General features: G+C 43.7%; 1 protein-coding gene across 1 annotated transcript; it reads right to left on the bottom strand.

The window, feature by feature from the left end:
- Positions 1–607: 607 nt before the first annotated feature.
- Positions 608–21,329, bottom strand: LOC149282460 (uncharacterized). The gene is made up of 3 exons (XM_089498167.1): positions 21,302–21,329; positions 18,719–19,482; positions 608–1,920 (listed from the first exon to the last, which is right to left on the bottom strand). The coding sequence occupies exons 1-3, from the start codon at positions 21,327–21,329 to the stop codon at positions 1,105–1,107; spliced, it is 1,608 nt and encodes a 535-aa protein (XP_089354293.1). The 3' UTR covers positions 608–1,104.
- Positions 21,330–22,493: the final 1,164 nt, after the last annotated feature.

Below are 22,493 nucleotides of genomic sequence, written 5' to 3'. Positions count from 1 at the left end.
TTTCTTTTGGCTAAGATGAGGGGCTTCTTTCCTTCTTATAACCTCCCAAGGGCCCCCCAGAAGACCTTCCAGCCATTCCTCTGAATGAATAAGGGCTCTCCCCACTTCCCTTCCTCCCTCAGCAAAGACTGTGAGGGCAGCCATGGCTTCAGGGGCTGAGGCTGTGCATAGACAGATGCCCCCAAAGGCCCCTCCTCAGCATGTGCAGGGATTGCCAGGGCCTAGATGCTGCTGCTGATTCCGCTGGCAGACTTTGCAGAAAAGGAAGGTATGTGCCGGGGGTTAAGCGGTCTCCCCTTCCTTCCCTCCTTTCTTCCTTTGAGGAGATCGCAATGAAACCTTGGGTTTCATTGCGATCTCCTCAAAGGAGTCTCCTGGACTCAGGAGGGAAAGGTAGGAAAGGAAGGATCTAATTTGGAAATATAGCTGTCCCTATTGGTGTGTGTGTGTGTGTGTGTGTTTGTCTCTGCTGTTGTTATGGCTGGGAATACAGCTGAAGACTGAGGAGAGAAGAAAGGGTTAGTTTTGGGCAAATTCAGAACTTCTGTGCATCAAAAAGTCCATTGTGTTGAAATAGCAAAGAACTTTATTGAGAACACATAGAAATTCAGTTTTTAAGCCAGAACTGCCCACTCCAACCCAAACAATACATTAAAACCCCAAAACATAAAACTCCACCCAATCCTAGCCCCCACCTCCAATTCCCACAGTCTATGCCCCACAGGTAACAAGGCCCCCTTTGCCATTCCCAGAATCTAGTCCCCTTTCTGTTAATACCGGCCTCCAACTTTTTTCAGCCAACATCCCACACACTGCATAAGCTATCATTCCCAAAACTAACAAAAGCCAGCAGCAAAAAATCCCAGCCCCCCAGCTACCTAACCAATACCACGACCCACAATCCCCAGCCAAATTTACAACCCAAAGAAATTATCTATTCTATTAGTAATGAAAACCTAAACTTCACAGAATACAACCTTAAAACATAAACAGACATATGGAGAGACAAACATCAGTGGGAAAATCACAAGGGCCTGTTCTTAGCATCACTGGATTGCAAATATATTTTTTGTATTCCTTATTGACAAAAATAATATTGGTTCATTACTGGGACTTGTGTGGCTTCTCTCCTGTGTGGACTCTCTGATGTTTCACTAGGCTTGACGTCTGAGAAAAACATTTCCCACAATGCTGACATTTGTATGGCTTCTCTCCTGTGTGGACTCTTTGATGTGTCACTAGGTCTGACTTCTGAGAAAAACATTTCCCACAATGCTGGCATTTGTATGGCTTCTCTCCTGTGTGGACTCTCTGATGTGTCACTAGGTCTGACTTCTGAGAAAAACATTTCCCAGAATGCTGGCATTTGTATGGCTTCTCTCCTGTGTGGACTCTCTGATGTATCACTAGGTTGAATTTCAACGAAAAACCTTTCCCACAATGCTGGCATTTGTATGGCTTCTCTCCTGTGTGGATTCTGTGGTGTTTTACTAGGTCTGACTTCGAAGAAAAACCTTTCCCACAATGCTGGCATTTGTATGGCTTCTCTCCTGTGTGGACTCTCTGATGTGTCACTAGGTCTGACTTCCAAGAAAAACTTTTCCCACAACGCTGGCATTTGTATGGCTTCTCTCCTGTGTGGACTCTCTGATGTTTCACTAGGTCTGACTTCTGAGAGAAACATTTCCCACAATGCTGGCATTTGTATCGCTTCTCTCCTGTGTGGACTCTCTGATGTCTCACTAGGTGTGGCTGCTGAGAAAAACATTTCCCACAATGCTGGCATTTGTATGGCTTCTCTCCTGTGTGGACTCTCTGATGTATCACTAGATTTGATTTCAACGAAAAACATTTCCCACAATGCAGGCATTTTTGTGGCTTCTCTCCTGTGTGGACTCTCTGATGCATTAAAAGGATTGACTTGTAAGCAAAATGTTTCCTACAATGCTGGCATTTATGTGATTTCTTTCCTGTGTGGACTCTCTCATGACTCAAATGTTTTTCTGTAAAGAAGGACAATGACAGATGAGACTGAAAATCAGACTTAAGAGAGGAGGGATGTTACCACATGATTTAGCCCTCCTTATTAGAGATTAAATTAAGAAAGTTTCTTTGAGTAACCCAAGCATGACCCTGCTGATGATGCCCCTAAATCTATAGAACGATCGTATCTTTACTTATAGGAGCTAGCAAAGAATGGGGACTGCCTTGAGGGAACCAGTGGAAACAGGTGGCATCATATGCTGTGAGATGGCCATAGAGTCCTGAGTCAGAGCCCAAGGCATGATGCAAGGTAACTGCAGAGGTCCCTTCATGCTGTTTGGCACCAGGAGATGACTCACAACCAATACACTATATAGCTCATATGTGGATTGGTGTAGATTGGATTGGAGTTGTGTGTACAAGAGATGGTGAAGTTTATGGAAGTCAGAGAGGAGATCTTGCAAATATTTGTATTATTTTGCAACTCATGATAGAGAACCTCCAATGATTTCGATGAAATCAACTGTGTCTGTGACTTATTTTTAAGTGTGGAAAGTGGTCAGTGCATTGCCAATATCTATATCTGGATATTTGCTTCCATACTCTGCTATGTTATTGTTGAGCTGCATCTGGGAGCGTCACCCTCAGATTGTGCTATATATTGGCTTTTCAACGCGATTGGAATTCAGAGCCAAGAAAGACCTGAGAGCCAGTGTGCTAATCCTTTTTGTCTGAGATATTAGCACCAAGCACCCGTTGCATTCAATTTGGTTTCAGACAATTCTTCCCCCCAGGAAACATTCTAAAGTGATTTAAACCGTTTTGAACACTCAGTTTCTGCCCCCAAGTAACAATTACAGTATAAATATCTGCCCTGACTGGCTGTTCTTTGACGTCAGTCCAATTACAGACAGACAGTCTGTGGGTTTACATGGCTAAGCACCTCAATGCACTCGCCAACCCCATTTGTCACAGGAGCTCCTGACTTCTTTTCCAATTTCAAACCCTCAGCAATTGGAATCAAGATCCGCCTAGGTAAAGTATTACCATTATCAAAGTCTTACATCTCTTGACCACTCCCAATTGTTATCTAGTTCTTGTGCACGTATGTGAAAGCTTAGGTGTGTGTGTGTGTATGTGTGTGTGTATTTTGCTTTTCCTGTAAATAAACCAGAAAACCTATTTTAAATGCCTTTGGAATTCTGTGTGCTTCTGGGCCTGGCACAGTTGGGCTGAATCCTGAGGTCGCTCTTTCCATTCTATAGCTCTCTTTTCAGCTAAGTACCAAACTCCCCTAAAAGCATCGCATCTGTGGGTGTCCTTCCAAAACTCCAGCATTTTGGGTAACAAAGGGCCTCTGGAATCAGCCATGAAGCTAAGCAAGCTCAGGATGGAAAAGAAACATTAGAGAAAAAGCAGGTTTTGTGTCCCCCCTGTCTTCCCTTCATAGATATTACTCATAACTGATCATAGAATCATAGAATCGCAGAGTTGGAAGAGACCACAAGGGCCATTGAGTCCAACCCCCTGCCATGAAGGAACTCTCAATCAAAGCATCCCCAAAAGATGGCGATCCAGTCTCTATTTAAAGACCTCCAAGGAGGGAGACTCCACTACACTCCGAGGAAGGATTGTGTTCCACTATCAAACAGCCCTTACTGTCAGGAAGTTGGCTTTGATTCTATAATTATAAGTGGAAACCAAGCACTCTGACAGTGAATGATGAAAGGGCCCTCAGTCTTCACAGGAAGATCAATGGATTCAGGTTCCTTACCCACAAAGGCCACATTCTCATAATTCTCCATCATCACAGAACTGTATGTAAGTTTTTGCTTCTTTGTCAACAGTTTCCATTCCTCCTCGGTGAAATATACTGCTACATCCGCAAAGGTCACCTGCAATAGAAAATAGCCTTATCCAGAGAGTAACTAAGCAAAAGGGGAGGAAAGCACATGGTGCATCGCAAATATTATTTCAACACTTCAGAATTCAGTCCAGGAAATAAACTTTAAATTCTGCAAGAAAGCAAAAGGCTACAGCCTTTGAGATCCAGTTTGTCTCGAATCCTTTCAATATAATATACAATATAATAAACAATATAATAAACAATATAATTTAGACCATTTCTGAGATATTATTGATTGATTGGGATACTGATTAGCCCAACATGTAAAGTACATTTAGTCACCAAGGACTTATAGTGAGTTTAGCCATATCTCTCCTAATTTCAAAAACAGTTCTGGAGAGTACTCTGGGCTTGAGGGCCACTGGGCCCATCCCCAATTTAGGTTCAGAGAAATGCTTCCATATCCCTCAGCATTTCACAGATGGGGAAAGCAAGACACATATGGACAAGTAACACCAGAAGGGGTTCAAGATGGCCAAAGTTGTTAATGATGAATATCGCACAAGTGTAGAAGGACACAGCAGTTTGCTTTTGCTTCCGACTCCTGGCAAGGGCAAGACCCTGCCCCTTTGTCTCCTCCCCTCTCCCTCTTTTGAGTTGATGGGCTGCACACGTCTTTTGAACTTGGAACACATTTTGCAGTAACTGAAGTGAACTGAGGAGAAGAGGGAAAGTGGGAGCAGGAGAGAGAAATGGGTCATTTTCAAAGCCCCTGAAAAAATGAGGTGACAGAGGATTAAGCAGGACTCCCTCTGCCAAACTGGGACAGTTGTTCTCCGCTTGCTTTCATGAGCTGGCCCAGCAGTGACCCAGATGAAACTAATAGTCAGGATGGCAATTTACCAAAGAGTTGTTGCACCTCGGCAGCCTCTTCTTCTTGGAGCTCAACTCCCTCCGCTTGGCCTCTGTGTCCGCCATCAGGTAGGCAGGGGGTTCCTGGTGGGCCTGCACTTTGGTCACTTCCAGCAAAAGATACCGCAAAGCAGTGTACAAGGGGGCCAAGATGAAGTTCCTGAGAAAAGAGATCAGGGTTAGGCTTGGTTTGGAAAGAAACCCTGCAGCACTCAAAGTCACAAAGATCAGCATCCTGCTGGTGACATACGCACATGACATATGCCTCCTTTGGGCCAATTGAGAGGTGGGCATCCCTTCCTCCCTCTGCATCAAACAAAGCCCCTTGGACCTAGCATAGACTCACAGCAGCTCCCCTACACAACAGTTACTCCATACCTTGTTAGATTAGCTGGGGATCAGGGGATGGGAAATTGGGAAAGGCCCTGGTTATGTCCCCATAGCTAGATGTGAAATGAGTCCATCATCTGCTGAAACCTGCAAAAGTCCCCAGTGGCCCTCAGAGGAAAATGTCTTCATTTTGCTTCTGGCTACAGAAACACAGCTGGATGCATCTCCAATACCTCGCACCAAACACTCTCACCGGGCATGGAATGGGATGGCTTCCACAAATCTATGGTAATACCTGGCTGAGTGAATGGCCAGTTGTAGCCTGATTCCACCTGGAGCAACACTGGATCATAGAGGGTTCTGCTGGGTCAGGCTGTCTGGCCTGGTGGCCCCTCATTCTCCCAGTGGCCAAACCAGTTGCTGTCCATCCCCCAGGGAGGCCCCCAGTCAGGAAGGGCAGGAAAGGAGCTCTCTCTTCTCTGGTTGCCCCCCTTCCATGGGATCCAGCCCTCCTCCCCAATTGCCATGGCAGCCTTCTGCATGCAGAGAAGTCACAATTCAGAGAGTGTCTTTGCCCACGTAGAGATTGCCTATTTTCCACACTATTGCCTGGCCATGTTGGCTTGGAAATGTCCTGTTCTAGCCACATAGAATCATAGAAACATAGAATCGTAGAGTTGGAAGAAACCCCAAGGGCCATCCAGTCTAACCCCATTCTGCCATGCAGGAACTCTCAGTCAAAGCATCCCTGACAGATGGCCATCCAGCCTCTGCTTGAAGACCTAGGAAGGAGACTCGACTGCACTCCGAGGAAGAAGTCTGTTCCACTGTCGAACAGCCCTTACTGTCAGGAAGTTTCTCCTAATGTTGAGGTGGAATCTCTTTTCCTGGAGCTTGCATCCATAGTTCCAGGTTCTAGTGTCTGCAGCAGCAGAAAACAAGCTTGCTCCCTCCTCTATATGACATCCCTTTAAAAATTTAAACAGATCTATCATATCACCTCTAAACCTTCTCTTCTCCAGGCTAAACATTCCCACCTCCCTAAGTCATTCCTCATAAGGCATGGTTTCCAGACCCTTCACCATTTTAGTCGCCCTCTATGATTCTATGATTTATATCCCAGGTGGAGAAATACCGGCCCCTGGGATGAATAAGAATTGTATTACTTTATGGATCTGATCTACGATCTCCCCTCATTACGCCCACTTCCCCATTTAGACACTGGTGAAAATAATCATTTCATTTTCCCAAATGAGATAAATCTCTGAGCTTAACTGCTGTGTTAATAATAATAATAATAATAATAATAATAATAAATTTATGTATATACCACATTTCCAAAAAGATCAAAGCGATTTAAAAATTGACAATTACAAATTTGTGTGTTTGTGTGTGTGTCAGTCATAGCAGTTGCATGAAGTACGCACCTCTCCCTCTGCTTGCTAAAGCCACACAGAAACTGAGGCATGTACATTTCTGTGCATTGTTTCTGAAGGGATCTTCACTTTTCCTTGTATATTTTTAAAAAAGATGCACACTGCTGAATATGTTGCACTTACACAACAAAAATCTATAAATGTATAGGTTTATGAGTGAAGATTGCAGCCTGGATTATGCTCATTTTTGGGAAGTGAAGACCTATGTAAATGCATTTTATAAACCCAGAGAAAAAAATACCTCACAAAGCTCTAGCAAACAACACATACACACAGTCCCCACACAAAGGACTCACTGGCGCACTGTGTGTCTGGGATCTGGAAATCTCACTTCCACCTTTTGGGAAGACAATGCTGCCAGAGATGAATTTGAGGCTTTATGCCTGCAAAGCATGGGCTCACTCAGCCGCAACCTTTCCACACAATCCTGGACTGAAAGGTCCTCTTTCAGCTCCAGGAATAAAGACCTACCTTCAGTACAAAGACAGCCCCAGAAAGGGCTCTTCTGCAGTCCTTTATGGCTGGAGCTTCCCTGGGTCAGAGGCCGTCTCCTCAGCCGTAGAGAAGGGTTGCTCTGAGTGCGAAGGAGGAGGAGGTCCAAGGGCTGAGGGAGGGAAGGCAATGGGGATAGGTCAGTGCCAATGGCCATGGAGGGCAGAAGGTGACAATGCCTAGGAAACTCATCTGAGTCCCAGCCCTAGGAATGAGTGGCAGGAGTGAGTCCAGGGGGCTGAGGGGGTCTCCTTTCCCAAAGAAGGAGGCAAGGACCAGTGGACCCTCCCCAGCTAGGGCCCAAAGGGAGGGTCTCTTTCCCCACCTCTCTCTCCCAGCCCCCAAAGCCCAGCCTCCCCATTGGCCCTGGGTCCCTGCCTCCCCTTCCTCAGACCCCCACAGGCCCCTTCCTTCCTTCCTTCCTTCCTTCCTTCCTTCCTTCCTTCCTTCCTTCCTCCCAAAATGGAGGGCAAGAGGCACAAATTGACACACTTCCTTCCTTTTGGCCCAAGGAGCCTGGCTTCCTTCTCACTCTGGAGCCTCAGGAGAGACCTCTGTTCAACTGAGGCTTCAGAGAAGGTTCCAGAACATTGTTCCCCACAGTCACAAGAAGCACAAAATGGCCACTGGAACATAAAATGGCCGCCTCTGCCTCAGTGCTTTGCAGTTGGCAGTTTGACGCCTTCAGGGAACCCAAAATGGAGGATGAAAGGGCCCCCTCAGACCCCTTCCTTCCTTCCTTCCTTCCTTCCTTCCTCCCTTCCCCCTAAAATGGAGGGCCAGAGGCACAAAGGGACACACTGCCTTCCTTTTGGCCCAAGGAGCATGGCCTCCTTCTCACCCTGGAGCCTCAGGAGAGAAAGAGAGGACTCTGTTCAACTGAGGCCTCAGAGAAGGTTCTGGAACTAGAACATTATTCCCCCACAGTCACAAGCAGCACAAAATGGCTTCCAGAACACAAAATGGCTGCCTCTGCCTTAGCACTTGCCATTTGTCAGTTTGTGGCCTTCAGGGGAGAGAGAGAGACTGAGGGGAAGAGAGGAAGGAAGTCCTGGAGGGAGGGGGCCTTGGGAGATAGAGAGCCTTCCTGAGATATTCAGGGTTCGCTTTCTAACAAAGGGGTTTCTGGCCTTATAAAGGATTTGGGGCAAACTGGATCTGAAAGGCAGTAGTAGCGTTTTCTCTTGCCAATGGGATTTAAAATGCATTTCCTGGACTGGATCTCCTACAATCTATATGCCCTGCAGTAAGGTCCCTCCAATATCTCTGAATTGAGAACTACAACTCCCACGTCTTCTTGACCAGAAACATTGGCAATATATTTCTTTCTTTCTTTCTTTCTTTCTTTCTTTCTTTCTCCCTATCTGTCTTGTGAGGGTGATAAGCCCTGTAAGTGGTGTTACTCCTCTTGTTGTCATTGTGTGCCTCCGAGTTGTTTCTGATTTATGGCAACCCTAAGAGAAGTCTTTTGCATGCTTTTAGTAATAATAGTAATGTTTTTATAGCCCTCTATTCAGCTAAAAGGCTTTCAAAGTGTCTTACAAATTATTAATTAGACATTTACACATTATGGCAACCTTAAGGGAAGCCCTTCGCAGGCTTTTCTTGCCAAGATTTGTCCAGACATGGTTTTGCAAGTGCCTCCCTCTGAGGCTGAGAAAGTGTGACTTCTTGCCTAAGGCCACTCAGTGGGTTTCCGTGGCCAACAAGGCATTCGAACCCTGGTCTCCAGGGTCATAGTCCAATGCTCCAGCCACTAAACCACGCTGTCTCTTTCTTGAGGCTTTGTTGTTTTTTGTGGTGTGGCTCCAAGTCATTGTCGACTTCTGGGGAGCCTCTCCTGGGGTTTCCTTGGCAAGAGTTGTTCAGAGGAGGTTTGCCATTGCTTTCCCTGAGGCTGAGAGAGTGTGACTTGCCAAGGTTCACCTAAGTCCAAAACACACTGCAGCAATAATCCAATCTGATACTGCTTTAACTGCTCTAGATCAGTGCTAGGGAATTCTGGGAAATGTAGTTTTCTGAGACATTGAGCCTTCTCTGTCAGAGAGCTCTGGTGCCACAATAAACTCCAGTTCCCAGCATTCCCTAGCACTGGGAAAGGGCAGTTAAAGCTCTCTCAAACTGGACTATTGCTGCTGTGTGCTTTGGACCTTTCTTGGCCGCAAACTGTCCATAGCCTGCAATGCATCTCCTAATTCTGTTGGCAGTCCCTCCCTCCCAAGACTTTCTCATTTTCCCCAAAACCAGCACAAAGCTGGCAGATGGAAAGAGGTTTTAAAGCAGCATTTAAATCTGCCATATTTGTTTTTAAAAGACTAAATGTCCCAAGTGCTATTATCAGTTTTGTAGCTATTATTACAGAAAGACATAGAGTGCAAACTCCTCAAGTACCTTTATTTTCTGGAGTGAGATGGGCTTTTCCAACTGACTCACTGTGATGATCTCCGGTGGTCCAAGCAGCCAAACTGCGGCCCTGGAATAATAATAATAACAATAACAATAATTATAGTTTCATACCCCTCTCTTCAAACAAAAGGCTATCAGAGTGGCTTACAAATAGTTAATTAGACATTTAGACATTATGGCTCTTAGCCCAGCAAACCCTTAACTTCCTTAAATCTCGCTACCATCATCCAGTGAATTATAAAAGGGTTTCCTTTACCTACACTGGGACCAGTTAAGGAACCTTATTCCTACTTCTTTACTGATCTTCCCAAGCATCAACTGAGCCAAGAGATGTGTAAAAGCAGCGTTGAGTAGTAGATACTCCAAGGAGATATTTACTGTAAATAACAAAATATAACTGAAATATAAGTCATACAAGATATTAAGAATCTTGCAGGTACAATATTTGTAAGTATATAATATTCAATTCATACAAGCTATTAAAAGAATAAAGAGACCCAAGTGTCCAATTCTGAGACTAACTTCCAAGATCCGCTCTTTAACTCTCTCTCTCTCGATCTCCAACCGACACAATTCCCCCAACTGTCTCTTGGTCTCTCAGGCCTTATATCTCCTTCTCACGGAAGCTTCCAGAAGAACCTTCATCTTGTTCTCTGATTGGTCAAGAGAGCCTTCTGTAGCAGTGATGTCATTCTGTGAGGGATGTTGGGAGGGACTGGGCTTCCAGCCAATCAGGGCCAGGGATGGTGGGAGGGACTGAGACTCCAGCCAATGGCAGCCCTCAGAGTGTCCTCAGGAGGACTTCTTCTGTTGCTAAAAGAGCATTGAACCCATGGCTTTGAGATAGAGTTGGTCCCCCATTTTGATGCAGTGAGGCTCCTGGTTTTGGAGCCATCATGAAAGAAGTCATTCCTAATAATTCAATATGTGGTCTTCCTATTTTCATTGCCAGGGAAGGGAAGAGGGCCCTGGAGTGTTCTCTGCCTTTTGTGGTAAAAGAACTTGACCAAACAGACTTGAAATCAAATACATAAATAATAAAACTTGGATGATTGGGAGAGGCTGCCATAGACTTATATCAGTTTAGTGAAGCAGATTGTCAGGACCTACATGGAAAACATTTCATGTGCTAAAAATGTCTCCCATCACACAAGAAATCTAGAAGACCAGGAACAAAGATTGCAGCCTTGTCTTTTCCTTCTCACCTAGGGTTGCCATAAGTGAGGACCTCCAAACCGGGACAAATGTAGGACAAATGTAGGGCAACATTTTCAAATGTAGGACACATTTTTATAAAAATGGAGGACGCACAAAAAATTGAGTTTTTTTTTAAAAATGTTAATATAAATGCATGTTTTTAGGCATGATCAAAATGGAGGACATTTTGGTATTATTCCTAGACAGATGGCAGAAATGTACTTGCCCTCGGGTTCAACTGTACTTCTCAGAAGTGTGTACTTGGTCAAGGGACTGTGGTTTTTCTTCACTGCGCATGAGTTTGTAAAAATCACAGCAAGTTACATTGGCCGTGCCTCAGAGGCTTGTTGATATCAATATCACCATCATCATCATCATCATCATCATCACCACCACCACCACTATAATTGTCCAGGAAAGGCATTTGTTAGCATTCAAAGCACCATAAATACACAAAAAATGCACTTGCATATATTTAATAATAAAAAATAATGAAAAAATAAATAAAAAACAAGGCAGGGGTGTATATATTTGATAATAAAAATTAATGTAATAAAATAAAAAACAAGCAATAATAAAAATTAATAAAATAAAATAAAAACAAGCAATAATAAAATTAATAAAATAAAACAAAAACAAGCAATAATAAAAATTAATAAAATAAAACAAAAACAAGCAATAATAAAAATAAATTAAAAAAGCAATAATAAAAATTAAAAAAATTAAATAAAATAAGTATTTTATATTTTTAAAAATAATTAAAAAAAACCAAAATACCAGGCAGCCCTAATGGCCACTAACTCAGCATTCCTCCTCCTCCTCCTCCTCCTTCTCCTCTGGCCCAATTGTGTCCTGGCCTTCAGGCACCCTTCCCCCGGCTCCTTCCTCCTCCTCCTCCTCTCCCCCCTCCTCCTCCTAGAAGTGGGGAAGGCGCGCGCACGCACGCGGAGGGAAGTGCGGCAGGCAGGTGCGCGCGTGCGGAGGGAAGTGGGGCAGGCAGGCGTGTGCAGAGGGAATGGGCAGGCGCGCGCGCTGCCACTGACCCCTGCTGAGGCCTGGGCAGCGCGCGCTGCCACTGGCCCCTGCTGAGGCCTGGGCGGCGCGTGCCAAGGCGCACAAGCCCTCCCAGTGGGGGCGCGGTGGCGGCGGCGCTTCTGCCGCCGGCCCGCCGAGGAGGAGGAGGAAGGCGGAGCCGGAGGAGGAGGTGGGTTGGCGCCGCAGCAGCCGCATTAGCAGCAGCGGCAATGGCTGGAGCGGGCCCCCAAACCGGGAACAAGGCACGGGTGGGGGCCCAAACCAGACCGGGACCGGGAGGGGCCCCCCGAAACCGTGAATGGCACGGGGGCCGCCGGGTTATGGCAACCCTATTCTCACCCCATTCTTGAAGATCCAGATAGCTAAGGAAAAGAGAAGGGAGGATATTCCAATATGTCCCACTTTATTGATATCCTGAAGTGATCAAATCATATTTGGGATTCACCCTGTGCTTCCCTCCTTAATCACTCTCTGGATGAGGGCTATTTTCTATTGCAGATCACCTTTGGAGATGTCACAGTGTTCTTTACAGAAGAGGAGGAAAGGCCATGCTTGAGTCTGAAGCAGAAATCTTTATACAGGATTTGGAAACCATGAAGCACTATGAGGAAGGACTTAGGGAACTAGGGATGTTTAGCCCGAACAAGAGAAGGTTAAGAGGTGGTATGATAGCCCTGTTTAAATATTTGATGTCATAGTGAGGATGGAGCAAGATTGTTTTCTGCTGCTCCAGGGACTATGGATGAAAAATGCAGGAAAAGAGATTCTACCTAAATATTAGGAGGAACCTCCTGACAGAAAGTGCTGTTCAACAATGGAACAAACTCCCTCGGAGATTTTGGTGGAGTCCACTTCCTTGGAGGTCTTTAAGCAGAGGCTGGATGGCTGTCTGTCAGAGATGCTTTGATTGAGAGTTCCTGCATGGCAGAATGGGGTTGGACTGGATGGCCCTTGTACTCGCTTCCAACTCTATGATTCTAAGTGAGCATGAAACATGTAATAAGAAAGTAATGCTATGTAATGAGAAGAAAAGGTATGTATACAAAGAACAATTACAATACACAAATCAGCTTCAATTTATCTACTCTGAATAACATACTGATATAATGCAGAATAACATCTAAACAATGATAATGTAAAAACTAATTTCAGTTTATTACTATGAATAACCTACTAATGTAGGTAATACAGAATGACTTCTACAAAAAATAATATAAACAAGGGCAATTGTGAGTACAGGTACACAAAGGCTTCAGTACAATGACAATACATATAATTAAGAATGGGCTACAACAAAACAACAAAAGGAACAATTACAAGACACAAACTCCCTCCAATATACCTGCTCTAGGTGACATGCTAAAATAGATGATATGAAACTAAATGAAGTTCTGTTATCCCTGTCTTTGGGAACTGATGGAAGATGTTTCAAGGCTAGAGGTCTTCCTCAGCCACAATGGAGCAGGCTGTCATCTGAAATACTCTCATTCTTCCTCCTTCAAAAAATGTGCCAGATACGTCTTTTGCAACCGATCTTCCTCTACTTTCCTGCATGAAACCTGTCCTGGTTTTGGGATCTTCTGGGGAGGCCCTGGTTGCTGTCCCACGGACCTCTCAGGTGCATTTGGGGGGAAGGCAGGAGAGGGCTGCTTGGGGGCTGCTCTCAGGATTTGGGACTCCTTCTTAGTCTTGCCGTTTTCATTAATATTCTGCTCCCCCTGAATTTGGGACACAAGGCAGGTTCTGACCATTAAAACAACCGTTGTTTTTGTTGTGTGTCTTGAAGTGGTTTCTGACTTATGGCGACGCTATCCTGGGTTGTTCTTCGCAAGATTTGTTCAGAGGAGCTTTGCCTTTGCCTTCCCTTGAGGCTGAGAGAGTGCGACTTCCCCAAGGTCACCCAGAAGGTTTCTTTTTTAAATCTTTATTGTTTTAAAATACATATAACTTATAACAAACAAATGAACAACATTTACATTACCATACATACCTAAGAATGCCATATATACATATAATTCTAAATGCAAAATACATCAGAATAAACTTCCAAACCTAAAGCGACAGCTAGCTCCTTTCTTTAAATAATCCTCTTTTATCTCTGGCTAATTAGTCTTTACATCTTTTCTTGTTCTCAAGTCGATTTAGACTCATGGCGACCCTATGGATGAGAGTCCATAATTCTCTATTTGTCTTCATACTTGACCTATACCAATTTTATTTTGAACTGGAATTATTCCCTCCCCTTTTCAATGTAAACCTTTGTACATATTCCCCCAGATATTACCATTTCTTCCCACAATACACAGTAATCTTCATTACAAATTTGACTTTTATATAATCTTTATTATTTTCTGAGTCATAAAAATAGAAAAAAACGATACAAATCCAGTATCCATAACATCACTGTCACAAATCTTTCCGTTTCCTTGGACCCACTTTCTGCTTTCTGTCTTCTTGGCCTTTCAAAGAGCTCACTTTCATAATATTATAACCGAACCCTGCTTTTAAACACACATTTTATGCACAAATCTAAAATGTATGAACACAATATATCCCAATTGCTTATTGATAATATCAGTTTTCATTTATGTTCTTATCTATTGTCAAAATAACGTATGCATAACTTCGCAGTATTCGATTCCTTCTTTATCATGCTTTACTTTAAGCAGGAGACTCAAACTTTCTTCTACTGACCTATAATTAATCAGGAAATAAAGATACACATTTAAAGAAATGTTTGAAGAACAGACTTTGTAGATTCAATTCCAGTTAATTCAGACCTCAATGAGCTTCAGATTTCAGTTCCATTCTTTTCCCATTCCTCTTCTCTTTTTCCATATCGTAATTCTGAGCCCTACAAGAGAGTTTGTCCCGTTCCCTGTAATCATTAACTCTCTGCATCCAATTTTCCCGTCTTGGGGTCTCATCTGACTTCCATAACTTTGCTATTTCAATTCTAGCTGCTGTTACAAGATATAATCCTCCAATATTGTCTTTCGTCCTGAGGGCTTAAAATCCAAGTTATATTGAGTAAGTACAATTTAGTGCTCATTGGGAATTTTATTCCCAATATCTGCTGTATTGAGTCATGTACTTTCTTCCAAAATTTCTGAATTTCCCTGCAACGCCACCATATATGATAGATGTTTCCCTTTTTACAATCACACCCCCAACAATTAATTCCCCTGTGCTAATTTATAGGGTTTTTTTTTTTTTTTTGTGCTTCCAAGGGGTGTAATATCACCTGTTCATTATTTTCATGTGATTCTCTTTTAGATCCTGCTCTACTGTAAATTTACTTGTTCTATTCCTGGCGTTTTGCCATTCTTCCATTTCTATTTTGCATCCCATATCCTGCGACCGTTTCACCATATACTCTTTTACAGTCTCCTGTTCCATATTCCTGCTCAACAGTAGTTTGTGTAATTTGGATATCTTTTTCTTATCAGGTTGCCAGAACAAATCATCCAATCCGTTTAGTCTAGCTTCGATCCCTATTGTTTTGTTGTCTACCAGAAATCTTTGTTTTAGCTGGTAGGAATTAAACCACTGTATATTATGTCCATCCTTGTTAATATCTTCCCTAGATCTTATCGACCAATTCCCTGATTGATCCTTCTTAAGCCAATGTTTGTAAGTGAGCCAAGTACTGATGCTTATCCATCTACCGAAGAGTGGCTCCTGGGCCGATGTCCGAAGGGGTAACTTACAATAAAATGTCTTTTTAATCTTGCTCCAAGTGAGTAGTAAAGATTTCCTCATTGGATGATTATTGACATCTTTATTCATCCCCAACTTCTCATAACATAAGAAGGCGTGCCAACCAAATCTTAACTGCACATCCTCTAGATCAAGCATTTCTTTGTCCTCTAATTTAATCCATTTTTGGATCCAAATTACATTACATGCCCAGTAATATAATCTGAAGTCTGGGAGTGAATAGCACTCTCTCTGTAGCATCTTCGAGCTCCTCCCATTTAATCCGAGGTTTGTGTCCTTTCCATATGGATTTTTTTAGCTCGGCTTCCCAACCTTTAAATATCTTATCCTTAATCTCTATTGGCAAATTTTGTAGCAGAAACATAATCTTCTGTAGAACTGTCATTTTGATTACGGCAATTCTGTCTAGTAGTGAAAGATTTAACCAGCTCCATCTCCTTAAATTTTCTCTTATGTCTTTCCATACCCCTAAATAATTATTGTCTTTAGAAATCCAAATTCTTAAGTGCCTCAGTTTCTTTCCTACTTGGAAGCCCGGTTTCCTCTTTCATTCCTCTACCTCTTCTCCAGTCATATTTTTAGTTATCAAATTGATCTTTTTGATTTGTATTGATTTTCAGTCCTGTGAATCTGCCGAATGTTTAGCTCCTGTAGCAGCGGTTCTCTGCCTCGATTTGGGTCCTCCAAAACTGTTACCACATCATCCGCAAACGCTCTTATCTTGGTTTCCTTTCCTGTTAATCCCTTTTATATTTGGATTACCTTTAACAGAGGAAATCAAAATTTCCATCACTTCTAAGAATAAGAGCGGTGATATCGGGCATCCTTGCCTTGTGCCCTTATTGATCACACATCATTAGGATCTTTCTCCGTTGATAATTAAGTAAGCTCTTTGCCGATTATATATTTGCCTTATTGTCTCCCATTTCCATACTTTTTACCACTTCTATCAAAAAATCCCATCTCACGCTGTCGAAGGCTTTCTCCGTGTCAATAGCAATGATGGCACAGTTTTTCTCATTATTGACCTGGTAAAATTCAAGACAATTTATAATCGTTCTGATATTGTTCCTAATCTGTCTGCCCGGTAAAAACCCGTTTTGCTCCATCCCAATTGTCGAATTCAAAATTCCCTTCAGTCTGCTGGCAAGTATTTCTGTGAATATCTGATAATCAGTGTTCAGCAAACTTATTGGTCTATAATTAGTCATTAACAAGCTGTCCTTTCCTTCTTCGGGAATTAAAGTGATACTCGCTAGCTCCCATGAGTCTGGAATCCCCTCTGCATTAATAGGATTAAACCATTTATATCGTGGATCCACTGGTTCCCCTTGAAATATTGTATAATATCTAGCTGTAAATCCGTCCACTCCAGGGGATTTCCCCTCTTTATCATCTTCTTATCTTCCCTCCGTCTATGGGGCCTGCAAAGGGAGGGGGCTTCCTTTCCTGGGGAGGCCATGGTCTAGATCTTCCCTATCTATGGGGCTTCAAAAGAAGGCTCCAGGGCAGAGGAGAATCTGGCCCAATAGAGGGACCCTAACATTTCCTCAAATGAGCACATTCTCTGTCTCTCTGTCCAGAGGAAGAGCCCTCTTTCCCAAAATGGCTGCTGAGGGAATCCTATCCAAATGCCCCCTGTCTTTCAGCAGCCCCCTTTATGCCATCTCTTCCCTTGGCACTTTCCTTCTTTCCTTCCTTTAACCTCCATCCCTTCAAGGAAGGGAGCTTTCAGGCAAAGAACTAACAATGGCTTCCATGTCCTTTCTGCATGTTCCCAGAGGAGGATGACTGATTTTTGCAGGGTTGTTGTGAAAGGAAAGGATGTGTGTGTGTGTGTGGGGGGGCTAATCCAGATCCTGTGGGCCTCTAAGCCTAGTTGCCAGGGGGGTGTCCCTCTCCCCAGAAGGGGCTTTGAGCTCCCTCTATCTAACTGCTCTTGGCTCTTCTCTCCCCCACAGACAGAGCCCCCTTCCCCCAGGGAAAACCCCTTCCCACCAGAAAGCTGTTGTTTCCAATGCTATTGAAGCCTATGCTATCTGATGCTTTTTATTTGTCACAAAAGTCTTTTGACTGGGAGCCTCCCCTCTTCCCAGAGATAAAGAGGGTGCCCCCATTGGAAGACCAAAGAGGGGGGCTTGCGAGCCCTTATCTCCCCCCAAATGAGGAGGAAGGGAGGGAGGGTCTCTCCTCTGCCCCACTTTCCAGGAGGGAGGGGCTCCTCAAAGCCCTTTTTACATCTAAAGGACCCTGCCCCCTCCCCCCATGGCCATGTCTCTCCTCAAGTGCCCCCTGCCCCCTTTTTCTCATACATTTCTCTCCTCCACTTCCATCTCTTCCTCCTTCTGAACAGACTGTGAGGGCAGCAATGGCTTCAGGGCCTGAGACTGAGCATGTGCACATGCCCCAAAGGCCCCTCCTGAGCATGCGCAGGGATCACCAGGGCCTTGCTGCTGCTGCTGCTGCTGAGGCTTATTCTGTTGACAGCCTTTGCGGAAAGGGAAGGAGTGCACCCTTCTTTCCTTCCTTCCTTCCTTTGAGGAGACTTGGAGGATGCCAGAATGGAGCCCAAGGAGGAGCTGGACTCAGGAGGGAAAGGGAAGGAAGGAAGGCTCTGCTTTGTACATAGAGCTCTATCTGTCTCTTTGGTATGTGTTTGTGTGTGTTTGCCTCTTTTCTGCTTATGGCTGGGAATGGAGCTGAGGACTGATGAGAGAAAAAAGTGTATTTTGTGTAAATTCAGAACTTCTGCACAACAAAGAGTCCAACACATTGAAACAACAAATAACTTTATTGAGAAAACATCAGAAATTCAGTGTTTAAACCAGAACTGCCCTCCCCAAGACAAAGAATACATTGAAACCCCAACACCTAAAATCCCACCATCTTCCAATCCTAGCCTCCACCTCCACAGTCGCACAGTCTATGCCCCAAAGGGAACAAGGCCCCCTTTGCCATTCCCAGAAATTAGACCCCTTTCTGTTAATACCTGCCCCCACCTTTCTTCAGACAACATCCCACACTTTCCAAAAGCTATCATTCCCATAACTATTCTAGCCAGTTGTAAAATAATCCCAGCACCCCCCATCTAGCTGACCTATGCCATGACCCATAATCCCCAGCCAAGTTTATAACCTGAAGCAATTATCTACACTAATAGCAATTAAACTTAACAAACTATAACTTTAAAATAGAAACAGACATATAGACAGACAAACGTAACACACAAAATCACAAGGGCATTTCTTTGCATTATTGGATTGAAAATATCCTTTTTGTATTTCTTATTGACAAAAACAATGTTAGTTTACTGCTGAGATTGGAGCGGCTTCTCTCCTGTGTGGACTCTCTGATGTGTCACTAGGCTTGAGTTCTGAGAGAAACATTTCCCACAATGCTGGCATTTGTATGGCTTCTCTCCTGTGTGGACTCTCTGATGTGTCACTAGGTATGACTTGAAAGAAAAACATTTCCCACAATGCTGGCATTTGTATGGCTTCTCTCCTGTGTGGACTCTCTGATGTGTCACTAGGTTTGACTTTGAAGAAAAACATTTCTCACAACACTGGCATTTGTATGGCTTCTCTCCTGTGTGGACTCTCTGATGTGTCACTAGGCTTGAGTTCTGAGAGAAACATTTCCCACAATGCTGGCATTTGTATGGCTTCTCTCCTATGTGGATTCTCTGATGCATGACAAGGACTGATTTGTAGGCATACCTTTTCCCACAATGCTGACATTTGTATGGCTTCTCTCCTGTGTGGACTCTCTGATGTATCACTAGGTGGGACTTTGAAGAAAAACATTTCCCACAACGCTGGCATTTGTATGGCTTCTCTCCTGTGTGGACTCTCTGATGTTTCACTAGGTCTGACTTCTGAGAAAAACATTTCCCACAATGCTGGCATTTGTATGGCTTCTCTCCTGTGTGGACTCTCTGATGTATCACTAGGTGTGACTTTGAAGAAAAACCATTCTTACAATGCTGGCATTTGTATGGCTTCTCTCCTGTGTGGACTCTCTCATGTGCCACTAGGATTGACTTGTAAGCAATTCTTTTCCCACAGTGCTGGCATTTATGTGACTTCTTTCTTGTGTGGACTCTCTCATGACTCACAAGTTCTTCTGTAAAGAAGGGCAATCACAGTCAAGAATGAATATCAGAATTAAGAGAGGAGGGTGTTACCCCAATTTTTAGCCCTTGCTGAACCCTCCCTATTTGATATTAAATTAATAAAGTTGGTGAGAGTGACCCGAGCATGACACTATTGGAGATGTCCCGAAATCCATGAAACAATTGTATCCCTACTGACAGGAGCAAAGAAGAGATTGTAGTAGAACTGCCTTAAGGGAATTGGTCGAAGCAGATAGTCAAAGGGCTGTTGAAAAAATATTCCATTAAACATGATTTAAAATATTTTGATTGACAAGTGGCATCATTTCCTATGAGGCTGCCATAGAGTACTGAGTCAGAGCCCAAAGCATGGTGCAATCTAACTGCAGAGGTCACTTCATGCTCTTTTGCACCAGATGACTCACAACCAATACACTATACAGCTCATCTGCAGATTGGTGTAGACTGGAATGGAGTTGTGTGTACAAGAGATGGTGAAGCTGATGGAAGTCAGAGAGCTTGCAAAGATTTGTATTATTTTGCAACTCAGGATAGAGAACCTCCAAGGACTTGGGTGAAATCAACTGTGTCTGTGAATTACTTTTAAGTGTGGACAGTAGTCAGTGCATTGCCAAAACCTATATCTGGATATTTGTTTCCATACTCTGCTATGTTATTGTTGAGCTGCATCTGGAAGTGTTGCTTTCAGATTGCGCTGTACATTGGCTTATGAACAGGACTGGAATTCAGAGCTAAGAAGGACCTGAGAGCCGGTGTGCTAATCCCTTTTGTCTGAGGTATTTGCATCAAGCATCCGTTGCATTCAGTTTGGATTCAGACAATTCTTTCCCCACCCAGGAAACATACTAAAGCGATTTAAACCATTTTGAACCCTCAGTCTCTGTCTGTAACCAACAATTTCAGTGTAAATGTCTGCCCCGATATTTACTGTTCTTTGGCGTCAGTCCCGTTGCAGAGAGAAACTCTGTTGGTTTACATGGCTAAGCGCCTCAATATACTCAACAAAACCACTTTCCGTTCCCTTGCAGGACCCTCAGCAATTGGAATCAAGAACATTCTAGGTAATGTATTACCATTAGTATAGCTTTACATTATTCACCAATCCCACCTTTGTTACTTACCTCTTGTGTGTATGTACGAATGCTTGTGTGTGTATGTGCGCGCGTGCATGCGTGCATGTATTTTGCTTTTTCCCTAAATAAAACATAAAACCCCAATTGAAATGCCTCTGGAGTTATGTGAGATTGCGTGCCTGGTATAGTTGGGCTGACCTCCGAGGTCACTGTTGCCTGAACAAAATTATGTCTCTTCTTTGAGCTAAGTACCAACCCCCCCCCCCCCCCCCAGCATAGCACTTGCAAGTGTCCTCCCCAGACTCCAGCATTTTGGGTAACAAAGGGCCTCTGGAACCAAAAAGGCAGCTAAGCAACCTCAGGTTGGAAAATAAAAGTGCTTTTTCTCTAACTGTGTCCTCCTTTCCGTCCTTCCTAAATATTACTCATAATTGCTAAATAAAACCACTTAATGTGTCTGAAAACAAGGACCTGAGCCGGTTCTCATTAGTTCACTGAAACCAGTTCTTAAAATCTGTCAGAACTGCTTCCCAATCCCCAAAGCCCCTCTCCTGGCCCTTCCCAGGGGTCCCTTCCTCTCCGCACAGAGCTAGGCGATCCTGGCTTTGTTCCTGCCTTCCACTCCTGGCTCCCAGAGGCCTGATCCCCTTCACTTTCTCCCTCTGCTCTCTAACCTTCCTTCTTGCCCATCAGCATTTCATTTTCAGCATCTCTTCCCTGCCTTTCACTTTTTCACTTTCCGTCTGTCTCTTTATCACAAACATATACCCACAGAGTGTGATGCATAAAAGGGACACTTTGAGGCCCATTTGTTGAGAAAGGCGGGATAATCAATATACAAATAATTCATTGGCAAAGGCAGAGCAAAGGAGCTGGGACCTGGACTCCAATTTTGGTGAGGGTCAAGTGCCAGGGAGCAGCCTTAAAACATCTATAAGACAGGCATGGACTACTGATGGGGTTTGGAGGAGTTCTCAGGGGCAACCCAACATTGTATTGCCTGGGAGGGGGGCGGGGGGGGGGGCGGAATGAAATAATATTTTGCCCTTCAGCATCCCACAGCTTCACTTTTGGAAAGTGGAGGCCATTTTGCCACTGTTGGTCCCTCTCTGAGCCATTGCAGGCCCAAGGGAGGTCTTTCCCCCAAGAAGATTCTCCAGAGCCTTAAAAGGATGGAAGATGCACCAAAAAAGGTAGGAAACTTGCTCAGGGATGTATTGATTACCATTTGAGTGAGAAAAGCATTAATCTCCATGGCTTCATTCCACAAAATCCTAGAATAGGCAGTTTGGGATGGAGTATTTAGAATCCTTAGAAACTGGAGAGTAATAATGCCTTACTGAACTAGAGATTCAAATGGTTATGTTTAGCCTGGAGAAAAGAAGATAAAGAGTGGCTATGATATCCGTGATTAAATATTTGAAAGGGTGTCATTTTGCGCAAGGAGAAGGCTTGCTTTTTCTGCTACAGAGAAAATGAGACACCACAAGGGAAAGAGGTTCCACCTAAACATTAAAAGGAACTTTGTGACAGTAAGAGCTGTTTGACAGTGGAATATACTCCCTTAGAGTTTGGTGGAGTCCTCTTCTTTGGAGGTCTTTAAACAGAGGCTGGATGGCCATCTCTTGGGGGTGCTTTGAATGTGTATTCCTGTATGGCAGAAGGGGGTTGAACTGGATGGCCCTTGTGCTCTATTCCAACTCTATGTTTCTATAATTCTAGTGGAACCATAGTGACATGATAATATAGTATGAAAGGGCCCTTAGTCTTTATAGAAAGAGCAATGAATTCAGGTTCCTTACCTACAGAAGCCACATTTTCATAATTGTCCATCATTACATAATTGTACAAAAGTTTCTGTTTCTTCGTCAACAGATTCCATTCATCCTCTGAGAAATATACTGCCACATCTGCAAAGGTCACCTGAA

This window comes from Sceloporus occidentalis, unplaced genomic scaffold (assembly GCF_023333645.1).
Source record: "Sceloporus occidentalis isolate IW3139 unplaced genomic scaffold, rSceOcc1.0.p SCAF_114, whole genome shotgun sequence".
Lineage (NCBI taxonomy): Eukaryota > Metazoa > Chordata > Lepidosauria > Squamata > Phrynosomatidae > Sceloporus > Sceloporus occidentalis.
The sequence above is the reverse complement of the archived record's forward strand: the minus strand, read 5'-3'. Positions and strand labels throughout refer to the sequence as shown.

Excerpts from the sequence above, each read along its gene's own strand:
- LOC149282460 (XM_089498167.1), bottom strand. The coding sequence starts at position 21,329 with ATGTTTGTGATAAAGAGACAGACGGAAA. Across the intron at positions 19,483-21,301 it reads GATAAAGAGACAGACGGAAA|AAGAACTTGTGAGTCATGAG; the intron begins GTGAAAAAGTGA and ends CCTTCTTTACAG. Across the intron at positions 1,921-18,718 it reads TCTCTCAGAACTCAAGCCTA|TCAATCCTTTTAATGCATCA; the intron begins GTGACACATCAG and ends TTTGCTTACAAG.